We start from the raw sequence: 12,640 nt of genomic DNA on the forward strand, positions 1-12,640 counted from the left end.
CAAATTAACTACATGGTTGTTGTTCCTGTTGTTTTTCATAGAAATAAAGGTAAGGTGACAATTTAGCTCTTTTTTGAAATTCCAAGACATATCAAAGTACTTTGAATATAGTAGATGCTGAGTGGTTTTTACTGTAACATTCTTTTAAAATATGGTACAACATTTTGACAACATACAATTTGCTTTCACATAATCTCATATTTTAGACTGAGGAAGTAAGAGAAAGCTTACCTCTTATAAAAAAGTAAATTAATTCTTTCAGTCCATAGAGACATGAGGGCTCCCATCCATCAAATTAGTACATTTCATTACATCAAAGAGTTAAATAATTTAAAAACTAATTTTTTTCTATGTAATACTAGAGTCAAGCTCAAAGTGTTTGAATTATTATGAATTGTACATTAACATGAAAATTACCATCAATCTGCCTCTGAGGTAAACCAGCTGTTGGGCAAAGTTCCTCCGAAGACATCAAACTCAACACCAAAGATGTATTTAGTTCTTCCAAACCTGGTCCAAACATGGCAAATCGTGGTTCATTCTGAATGATCAATGAGTGTAAAAATGAGGTGACAGCTCCATACACAGGACGGCTAGATTTTGAAGATCTTCTTGTATGTGGACAGCACATTTTATAGCTATATAAAATTGTCACAATTAGAAAATTAACACAAATACTTACTTAGCCATTTATTCATTCAACAATATATAATGCATCGAAAACGTGCTAGACAAAAGGGATACAATAGTTACCGTCCTAATCCTCATGGAGGGCAGTGGAGGACAAATACTATTATATCAATAATACATATGTCAAGTGCCATGATAGTAAAAGCACAAGGTGCCATGGGAGTGGTAGTGGTTAAGTAACTGAGGAAGTCTTCCCCAGGAAGTGGTTACTTTCTATTTTTTCATTTAGATTCTCTCATGAAACACTTGGTCTAACATGTGTTGTAATGGTTAAAATTCACTACATAGAGCAGTGATTCTCAACCTGGGGAGATTTTGCACCCTCTGGGAACATCTGCTAATGTCTGGAGACATTTTTGTTATCACAACTACAGGGGGAGTAGGGCAGTGCTACTGACATCTAACAGATCCTGGGATGCTATTAAACATGCTACAATGCACACACAAGACAGTTCCCATAACACCCGGTGCAAAATGTCAACAGTGCAAAGACTGAGAAGCCCTGCACTAAACTACATAGATAGTTAGCATAAATATGTCCTTAGAGGTAAAAAAGAAAAAAAATACTAAAAGCTACCAATATAACTGAATTTCTTAGAGTACTTCCATTAACACTAACAGTTCAATAAGTACTTATTACAGGTTACCTAGAAAACTAAGAATCATGTGAAAGAAACAACTTTTTCAATAGCCATAAATTTCTAAACAAGTGATTCAACATGTCATTGAAAATTAAAACAAAGTTGCTCAAATCTAAATAAAACCTAAAACTCTTTAAGTCAAGCTGGTTAAGACAATCACTAACTTTATAAGAAAATCATCTTTACTTAGGAATCTTGTAATTTAACAAGGAAAAAAAAAATTCAGTGTTGCAGCTGGGTACATTTGGCCAAGCCTCACTTTAATTAGCCATATAAGCCACTTATAGTCTGAACTTCAGTTTTTAAAATTTGCATTATTTGAGCAATAACAATCAACCCAAGATCACAAGAATCAGAAATAATTTATATGCTCACAAATGATCATGTTGTTTGCCACTAAATTTGTTTCTCTCCAACCCCATGGACTGCAGCACGCCAGGCTCCCCTGTCCTTGACTATCTCCCAGAGTTTGCTCAGATTCTTATCCATTGAGTCAGATCACAAATGTTCGTTACTATGATTATTACCATCCCTATGAAAACATGGTTCCACAGCACCACAGATACACCTGATGTCTTGGCTGGCTGTGGGACAATGTAGAAGTAACCAGCAACTGAGACTACAGTGCTGTGCTGTTTAGCCACTAAGTTGTGTCTGACTTTTGAGTACCTGTGGGGTATAGCCTGCCAGGCTCCTCTGTCCATGGGATTTTCCAGGCAAGAATACTGGAGTGGGTTGCCATTTTCTCCTCCAGGGCATCTTCCTGACCCAGGGATTGAACCTGCATCTCCCGCACTGCAGAAGGATTCTTTACCACTGAGCCATCACTTGTTAAAATTATACACATGCACATTTTAGTCAACGAGTCTCACAGGACTTGATGTAATGGCATCTGTATTGGAATAAGGATTCTAAATAACTTAAAATATGGGGGAAAAATAAAAACCACATGTAGCTAGTAAGTCTAGCACAGGAAAACAATCCTCACCTAAGGCACAAATATTCTTTTTTTTTTAGGTGCTATCTTCTGTCACAGACTTTTTTTTTTTTTTTTGGCTCTATAGTAGGTCCTGAATGATGTTATTTAACCTAATCCCCAATTCTTACAAAAGGACCCTTAGACCCAAAATTCATGCTACAAATTTGTAGGAGGACCAAGACTAACTTAGGCTACTGACTTGCTATAATCAAATTAATATCTTCTTTTTAATTCATAAAACTAGATACTTACACTGCCATGTAGTCAAAAAATGCACCATTGGTAACCTCAGATATAGGCTTTTTTAAGATTTCTAGATCTGGGAGAGACTTCCAATCAACAGAAGACCAAGAAGGAAGATCCCGCAACAGAAAATATCTCCACAGAATTGGATCTCGGACAGTTTCATTCCAATAATGACTTGTAGTTCCCAACTGACATAGATCATGAGGTGAAAGAAATGACAAAATATATAGCTGTACATCAATCTGAAACAGAGGGAAGCAGCAGGTAGATAAAGGGGATGAATAATTTACCTTGGCAGATAGGTTTTTTTGAAAAATAAATTATAAATTAACAATTATACTGGGAAACTAAAGGTCAACTGAACAATCTATCGTTTTAATAATTAAATTTATCACAATAAATTACAAAATTAACAAACAATTTTTATACTAAATAGCAAAAGATCAACTTAACAGTCATTATCTTTAACAATGAAATTTACCATGCTGAAGTTAATTTCCTGCCTCAGGGTAGAATCATAATGAACACTTCATTTTGACACACTGAAACATTCCTGAAAAACCACCCATTGTTCTGGTGTTTTTCAAGCAAAATAATCAGTTTATTTACTTTCTCTTCATGAATATTCTACCACGTTATTTGCATTAAATTACTTAATGAAATAATATATTCAAAATAAAATCTTTATCAAGTGAACAAACTTCTGATTTATCATTAGATCAAATCAAAGAGTATATCTGTCACCTGTGTTCTTCTGTAAAACTCTGTTAACTCTGCAAGGAGAAGCATGGAGGAAATTTAAGCCTGCAGTTTTCAATTTCTGATATACCTCAGAAGGAAGTGACAACAGTCCAGCTAAGATACAGAATTTTAATTTCTAAGATATTCTTAGAAATATCCCATCTTTCTAAAAAGTTTAACAAAGAATGAGGTGTGTAATTCTCAAGGCCTGCTGTAACTTGAGGCCCTTGTAACTTAGTTACTTAATTTCACTTGTGGGTTTTGTTACTTGAAATACACGGTAAGACTATAGCCGCAAAACCCTCAGAGTGTGTTTTGATATGAGAAGCCTAGGATGAATGATGCTGCGAACACAGACGCTGAATGCTGTCCATGCTTTCCAAGAATGTCTGGAATGGTCTCAGCATTTCCTCAACCGGATGTTCAGGGTGCCTCAGTCCCCAGGCTCGTTCTGGGGGAGAAAACCTGCCGGTGACCTGGCAGGTTACCAGGGCGCTCCTTACAGGCGAGCTTCGCAGCAACCTTCGGTCCGGCTGCCAGGCACCAAGCGTCAACGCTAAGGCGTCTCTTTTCAACTGCTGCCCCACAGGTGGCGACAGCGCCCGTAAAGCTGCATGGACCGAGCCAGAGACAGGCTGGGCCCAGCGGGCTACCCCCTCCCCGGGCCCTCAAGAGGCCGCCCCAGCGAGCGCCCCTCCCTCGATTCCTCGCGGGCGGCGACCGACGCTCACCGGCAGCCGCGTCAGAGAACTGGCCTCCTCGTCCGCCTCCTCTGCGGAGGCCCTCGGAGCCGCCCTCTCCTTGCCAACAGACTGCCAGAAGTTCCTCCAGCCTATAAGGAAGGCCGCCTCCAGGCGGCCCCAGTCGCTGTGAGAAGGCTGAGGAGAGGTCCCTCGGCTGCCAGGGTCGCTTCCTGCCATGGCTGCCTACGCCTCTCCGGACGCGCCGCAGTGACGCGGCGCAGCCGCGCCCCGCCTCCTCCCCCTTTCCTTCCTCCTCCCCCTTCCCTTTCCCTTCCCCGCTCCGCTCCCTGCGTTTCCCCCAACCCCCTGCCCTCCTGCCCCGGTCCCACCCCAGAAGAAGCCTCCAGAGCCGGAGAGAGAAAGGAGAGATGGCCCAATTGAGCGTGGTTCGCAGCGGAGCTTGAAGCTCCCACCAGAAATCACTGCGCCCCTCACTTAAGGCCGCCACCTCAGGCGCTCTGACCTCACCCATTGATATAAGATCTCTCGCCCTTTGCCCCTCTATAACTGCGTTACTTCACCCAAGGCTGTCCTTCTGTGTGGAACTCATTTCCTCTTTGCCTGGGTCTGGGCGACTCTTACTTATGCAATAGATGGCCGTCTACACTATTTGGTGCTTAATGCCTGATGCTGGGAAAGACTGAAGGCAGGAGGAGAAGACAGAGGATGAGATGGTTGGATGGCGGCATCAACTGATGGACATGAGTTTGACCAAGCTCCTTGAGTTGGTGATGGACAGGAAAGCCTGGTGTACAGTAGTCCATTGGGTCACAAAGAGTCGGACAGGGCTGAGCCACTGAACTGAAAGTGAAACCTGGTTTAACTTATTGTCAACCTGCAGTTTCCAGGACATACAGCTACCCATTCTCTTCGTCAAAATAATCAACTATGGAGATTTCTAAATTTCAGAATCAGCCTCTGCCCACCATTGTCTTATCTCAATTGTTAAAACATTCTCTCATGTATTACCCAAATCACCCATATTAAAAAAATCCTTTTTCTTGTTGCACACTTTTTGAAGTATTGATTTATAACGTGTTAATTTCTGGTGTGCAGCAAAGTGACGCAGTTATATGTATATATATACTTTATATGTTTATATAAACTTTTTAATATTCTTTTCTGCTACAGTTTAACACAGTTCCCTGTGCTATTCAGTAGGATCTTGTTTATCCATTCTATATATAATAGCTTGCTTCTCCCCCTTCATCCCTCCCCCACCCCCATCCCTTCACCCAAAAGTCTGTGGTCCATCTCTGTGAGTCTGTTTTGAAGATATGTTCATCTGTGTCACATTTTAGTTTCCACACATACGTGATATGGTATTTGTCTTTCTCTGACTTCACTATGTTTACTCCATGTCCAGTCATGTTGCTGCAAATGGCATTGTTTTCTTTTTTATGATTCAGTAATATTCCATTGTATGTGTATATACCACATCTTTCTCCATTCATCTGTCCATGGACATTCAGTTGCTTCCATGTCATGGCTAGTGTGAATACTGCTGCTATGAACATGGGGTACATGTATTTTTTGAATTATAGTTTTGTCCAGATATGTGCCCAAGAGTGGGAAATTAATCCCATTTTTTTTAACAGTCTTCAAAAATAGAACAGAGGATCAGCAACTTCACAAAACCATTTAAGACTGTAAGGATCATGATAGGCTACAGGAAACATACATAAGTTGTGTGTATTTATACAAATAGTTAAATATATGTTTAACATAATATTCATCTCTATCTGTATCTATATCCATATTTATATTCTACATAACAGAGCGTGATAATGCTTAATAATGGACACAATGCTTACGAGCTTGTATTTACACTTCAAAAGTAAATTATCTGCGGATCTAAATGTCAAATAACAGAAATCCAATAAAGTCCCAGAGGTTCTGTGAGATCTGAATATTAGGTTTCATCATTTATCTTGCATGCCATTGCTAGGAGCCAATAACCAACCCAATTTCAGGCTTAGTTCTGCAAGGGATTCCAGACAAGAAAAAGAATCATTAATTAATTGGCATTTCTCCTACCTCTCTAGGAATAACACAAATAAATCAGTTTAAGTCTGAAGTACTAAAATGGTTCTCAGCTCTTAGAAAATGACTTCCCAGGGAAGTCTCAGAGTAAGTCATTCTTCTTTTCTGATGTCAAACTGATTAATGGTTTCAAAAGTCTGATCCATTCATAACTGAATGCTCCATAAACTTCTCACTTCAAAGGATTTAGCAGTTATCAATGATTGTTATTTGTTTACAGCTGAAAAATGTTGCTATTCCAATTTCATAATTCCTTTAGATAATTAAAGACAAATTATCCCTCATCAACCATTTGAATACCCTCCCCAAGACTGGAATTGGCTTTATCTCCAAGGAGCCTTACTTCACTTTAATGGGAAATGATATTTGGACATTATTTAGTGGTCTACATATAGATAAAGCAAAGTAAAGTAATGATCAAAATTCTCCAAGCCAGGCTTCAGCAATATGTGAACCGTGAACTCCCTGATATTCAAGCTGGTTTTAGAAAAGGCAGAGGAACCAGAGATCAAATTGCCAACATACGCTGGATCATGGAAACAGCAAGAGAGTTCCAGAAAAACATCTACTTCCGCTTTATTGACTATGCCAAAGCCTTTGACTGTGTGGATCACAATAAACTGTGGAAAATTCTGAAAGAGATGGGAATACCAGACCACCTGACCTGCCTCTTGAGAAATCTGTATGCAGGTCAGGAAGCAACAGTTAGAACTGGACATGGAACAGACTGGTTCCAAATAGGAAAAGGAGTACCTCAAGGTTGTATATTGTTACCCTGCTTATTTAACTTATATGCCGAGTACATCATGAGAAATGCTGGACTGGAAGAAACACAAGCTGGAATCAAGATTGCTGGGAGAAATATCAATAACCTCAGATATGCAGATGACACCACCCTTATGGCAGAAAGTGAAGAGGAACTAAAAAGCCTCTTGATGAAAGTGAAAGAGGAGAGCGAAAAAGTTGGCTTAAAGCTCAACATTCAGAAAACGAAGATCATGGCATCCGGTCCCATCACTTCATGGGAAATAGATGGGGAAACAGTAGAAACAGTGTCAAACTTTATTTTGGGGGGCTCCAAAATCACTGCAGATGGTGATTACAGCCATGAAATTCAAAGACGCTTACTCCTTGGAAGAAAAGTTATGACCAACCTAGATAGTATATTAAAAAACAGAGACATTACTTTGCCGACTAAGGTCTGTCTAGTCAAGGCTATGGTTTTTCCTGTGGTCATGTATGGATGTGAGAGTTGGACTGTGAAGAAGGTTGAGCGCCGAAAAATTGATGCTTTTGAACTGTGGTGTTGGAGAAGACTCTTGAGTCCCTTGGACTCCAAGGAGATCCACCCAGTCCATTCTGAAGGAGATCAACTCTGGGATTTCTTTGGAAGGAATGATGCTAAAGCTGAAACTCCAGTACTTTGGCCACCTCATGCGATGAGTTGACTCATTGGAAAAGACTCTGATGCTGGGAGGGATTGGGGGCAGGAGGAGGAAGGGGACGACCGAGGATGAGATGGCTGGATGGCATCACGGACTCGATGGACGTGAGTCTGAATGAACTCCGGGAGATGGTGATCGACAGGGAGGCCTGGCGTGCTGCGATTCATGGGGTCGCAAAGAGTCCGATATGACTGAGCGAGTGAACTGAACTGAACTGATATACATAAAGGGATGAGTTATTTCCTATTCAAATTTAGAACTACAAAATTTTTACCTTAATTTCACGTCTCTTCTCTTACACTGAAAATTCTCATTTCTAATTACATACTTTTCAATTTTCAAACGTAATAACGTAAGTATCAAGGAGGTTGATTTCTTTCCAGTTCTTTTGGCACTTGGGGATATCACACTAAGGGTGTCCAAATTACTGTGTTTTAAAGATAACTGATTCCAAATTAGGAAAGGATTATGTCATGGCTGTATATTGTCACCCTGCTTATTTAACTTACAGGCAGAGTACATCATGTGAAATGCTGGGCTGGAAGAAGCATGAGCTGGAATCAAGGTTGCCGAGAGAAATCAATAACCTCAGATATGCAGATGACACCACCCTTATGGCAGAAAGCAAAGAAGAATTAAGAGCCTCTTGATGAAAGTGAAAGAGTGAAAAAGTTGGCTTAAAACTCAACATTCAGAAAACTAAGATCATTGCATTCGGTCCCATCACTTCATGGCAAATAGATGGGGAAGCAATGGTAACAGTCACAGACTTTATTTTGGGGGGCTCCAAAATCACTGCAGATGGTGACTGCAGCCATGCAATTAAAAGATGCTTGCTCCTTGGAAGAAAAGCTATGACCAATCTAGACAGCATATTAAAAAGCAGAGACATTACTTTACCAACAAAGGTCCATCCATCTAGTAAAAGCTATGGTTTTTCCAGTAGTCATGTATGGATGTGAGAGTTGGCCTATAAAGAAAGCTGAGCACCAAATTATTCATGTTTTTGAACTGTGGTGTTGGAGAAGACTCTTGAGAGTCCCTTGGACTGCAAGGAGATCCAACCAGTCCACCCTAAAGGAAATCAGTCCTGAATATTCATTTAAAGGACTGATGCTGAAGCTGAAACTCCAATACTTTCGCCATCTGATGTGAAGAACTGATTCACTGCAAAGGATCCTGATGCTGGGAAAGACTGAAGGCGGGAGGGGAAGGGGATGACAGAGGACGAGATGGTTGGATGGCATCACCAACATGATGGACACGAATTTGAGTAGGCTCTGGGAGTTGGTGACGGACAGGGAGACATGGCATGCTGCAGTCCATGGGGTCGCAAACAATCAGACAAGACTGAGTGACTGAACTGAAAGGTAACTAAAACATTCCTGTATATTGAAGCCACCAACTTGCTACACAATTACAGTTAATTTGCTTCATTTTGTTTTGGATTTTTAGGAGTTTTAATTTTTGATGTTATCTTAATTTTTAAAAAACTGAAATAATGTAGTATGTGATTCCCAAGCCAATGGACAAAATTCACCATATATTCAGAGAAGTCTAGTTTACATCCTGATCCCCTACATCTGATTCCGCTCCCCCATCTCCTCCTTTCACCATAGATAACCATTTTTTGAAGTTTTTTTAAATATAAACAAACAAGGTTATACAAACACATTTATCCTCTTTCTTAAGTAGTACTGTATACCTTTTCCACCTTTCCACTTAGTAATACCACTCCATAGCATTTTAAAGAAATATTCCTCTTTGCTTTATAAAGCTACATGCTATTCAGTCATGTGCATTTACCACGGCTTAATCAATTTTTAAACAGGGTATGCATAATATTTAGATGACTAATATTTATTAAATGCATCTGACTTGTGAGTTAAATGTGAGACCAAAAGTTAAGTGTGAGACCAGAAGCGCAGTAAATGAAGCTGAATGTTAACTGTGGAAGTTGGTATACTATAGCAGGTATATATACACATTTGGAGGATGGGGCTGAAAAACTTCTGAAAATTGTAAGTTTTCTTCCAGCCATACTAACTGTAAACATTTAAGATGCCTATACAGTCAGTGATTTCCTCTCTGAAAGCTGCTTCCCACTTAGAATGCCAGCACTACTTGAACTAAGCAAACGTTAGTGAGTGCTCACTAGCCAGAACAAGAACCAGCCATTTGGGAATTCTCAGCCAGCCCAGTGGTTAGGATTCCGTGCTCACTGCCGAAAGCCTAATTTCAATCCCTGGTCAGGGAACTAATATTCCAAAAGGGACGAGGCCAAAAGAAGGGGGAGTTAGTTATTCTGGTTGATGAGTAAGGGAGATAGTCACTTCAGTTGCTCAGTCATGTCTGACTATGCAACCCTAGGGACTATAGCACACCAGGCTTCCCTGTCCGGAACCAACTCCAAGAGCTTGCTCAAACTTACATCCTTTGAGTCCATGATGCCATCCAACCACATCTTATCCTTTATTGTCCCCTTCTCCTCCTGCCCTCAATCTTTTCCAGCATCAGGGTCTGTTCAAATCAGTGAGTTCTTCGCCATCAGGTGGCCAAAGGACTGGAGTTTCACCTTCAGCATCAGTCCTTCCAATGTGTATTCAGGACTGATCTCCTTCAGAATGGACTGGTTGGATTTCCTTGCAGTCCAAGGGACTCAAGAGTCTTCTCCAACACCACAGTTCAAAAGCATCAATTCTTTGGCGCTCAGCTTTCTTTATAGTCCACTCTCACACCCATACATGACTACTGGAAAAACCACAGCTTTGACTAGACAGACCTTTGTTCACAGTGTCACTGCTTTTTAATATGCTATCTAGGTTGGTCATAACCTTTTTTTCCAAGGAGCAAGCGTCTTTTAATTTCATGGCTGCAGTCATCATCTGCAGTGATTTTGAAGCCCCAAAATATAAAGTCTCTCACTGTTTCCATTGTTCCCCCATCTCTATTTGCCATGAAGTGATGGGGACAGATGCCATGATCTTTGTTTTCTGAATGTTTAGTTTCAAGCCATCTTTTTCACTCTCCTTCACTTTTATCAAGACACTTTAGTTCTTTGCTTTCTATAAGGGTGATGTCATCTGCATATTTGAGGTTATTAGTATTTCTCCTGGCAATTTTGATTCCAGCTTGTACTTCATCCAGCCTGGCATTTTGCATGATGTATTCTGCATATAAGTTAAATAAGCAGGGTGATAATGAACAGACTTGACATACTCCTTTCCTGATTTGGAACCAGTCTGTTGTTACATATCCAGTTCTAATTGTTGCTTCTTGGCGTGCAAACAGCTTTCTCAGGAGGCAGGTAAGGTGAATCAAGGTAATTTGGAAGCAGTCAAATAGGAGATGACAAGAATGAACATTGATTGACATTTTAGGAATCACTAAACTAAAATGGACTGCATTGGGTGAATTTAACTCAGATGACCATTTTATCTACTACTGTGGGCAAGAATCTCTTAGAAGAAATGGAGTAGCCCACATAGTCAGTAAGAGTCCAAAATGCAATTCTTGGATGCAGTCTAAAAAATGACAGAATCATCTTTTGTTTGTTTCCAAGGCACACCATTCAATATCACAGTAATCTAAGTCTATGCCCTAACAGGTAATGCCAAAGAAGCTGAAGTTGAACAGTTTTATGAAGACCTACATAACCTTCTAGAACTAACACCCGAAAAAGATGTTCTTTTCATTATAGGGGACTGGAGAAGTCAAGAGATACCTGGAGTAACCTGCAAATTTGGCCTTTGAAAACAAAATGAAGCAGGTCAAAGGTTAACAGAGTTTTGCCAAGAGAACGCACTGGTCATAGCAACCCCCCTCTTCCAAACAACACAAGAGAAGACTCTACACATGGACATCACCAGGTGGTTAATATTGGAATCAGACTGATTATATTCTTTGCAACCAAAGATGGAGATCTATATAGTCAGCAAAAACAAGACCAGGAGTTGACTGTGGCTCAGATCATGAACTCCTTATTGTCAAATTCAGGCTTAAATTGAAGATAGGTAGAACCACTAGACCATCCGTTTAGGACCTAAATCAAATCCCTTCAGGTTATACAGTGGAAGTGACAAATAGATTCAAGGAATTAGACCTGACAGAGTGCCTGAAGAACCTGGACAAAGGTTCATTACACTGAAAGGAGGCAGTGATCAAGACCATCTCCAAGAAAAAGAAATCCAAAAAGGCAAACTGGTTGTCTGAGGAGGCCTTACAAACAGCTGAGCAAAGAAGAGAAGCTAAAGGCAAAGGAGAAAACGAAAGATATACCTATTTGAATGCAGAGTTCCAAAGAATTAGCGTGGAGAGAAAATAAAGCCTTCCTCAGTGATCAATGCAAAGAAATGAGAGGAAAACAATAGAATGGAAAAAGATTAGAGATCTCTTCAAGAAAATTAAGAGACACCAAGGGAACATTTCATGCAAAGATGGGCACAATAAAGGACAGAAATGGTATGGACCTAACAGAAGCAGAAGATATTAAGAAGAGGTGGCATGACTACACAGAAGAATGATACAAAAAAGACCTCCATGACCCAGATAACCACGATGATGTGATCACTCATGTAGAGCTAGACATCCTGGAATGCGAAGTCAAGTGGGCCTTAGGAAGCATCACTACAAACAAAGCTAGTGGAGGCGATGGAATTCCAGTGGAGCTATTTCAAATCCTGAAAGATGATGCTGTGAAAGTGCTGCACTCAATATGCCAGCAAATTTGGAAAACTCAGCAGTGGCCACAGGACTGGAAAAGGTCAGTTTTCATTCCAATCCCAAAGAAAGGCAATGCCAAAGAACGTTCAAACTATGGCACAACTGCATTCATCTCACACACTGCAAAGTAATGCTCAAAATTCTCCAAGCCAGGTTTCAACAGTACATGAATCATGAACTTCCAGATGTTCAAGCTGGATTCAGAAAAGTCAGGGCAGCCAGAGATCAAATTGTCAATATCCATTAGATCATCGAAAAAGCAAGAGAGTTTCAGAAAAACATCTACTTCTGCTTTATTGAATAAGCACTTCGAATATTAACTCGTTTTTTTCTTCCAACCTGTGAAGTAGGTATGATTATTATTCCTGTGTTAAACAACAGAATGCTAAG

General features: G+C 40.2%; 1 protein-coding gene across 2 annotated transcripts in view; it reads right to left on the minus strand.

The window, feature by feature from the left end:
* Nucleotides 1-4,219, minus strand: part of FBXO4 (F-box protein 4) — a 47,499-nt gene extending 43,280 nt beyond the window's left edge. For both annotated transcript variants that reach the window (XR_011146257.1, XM_068990720.1), the window contains exons 1-3: nt 4,029-4,219; nt 2,563-2,798; nt 418-638 (exon numbers count right to left, since the gene is read on the minus strand). Coding sequence is in view for 1 of the 2 variants with exons in the window: in XM_068990720.1 (XP_068846821.1) it covers nt 418-638; nt 2,563-2,798; nt 4,029-4,217 (646 nt within the window). In the remaining variant the exon portion in view is untranslated. The remainder of the gene's footprint in view (nt 1-417; nt 639-2,562; nt 2,799-4,028) is intronic.
* Nucleotides 4,220-12,640: the final 8,421 nt, after the last annotated feature.

The sequence above is a fragment of the Capricornis sumatraensis genome, chromosome 18, assembly GCF_032405125.1.
Source record: "Capricornis sumatraensis isolate serow.1 chromosome 18, serow.2, whole genome shotgun sequence".
NCBI classification, from domain to species: Eukaryota; Metazoa; Chordata; class Mammalia; order Artiodactyla; family Bovidae; genus Capricornis; species Capricornis sumatraensis.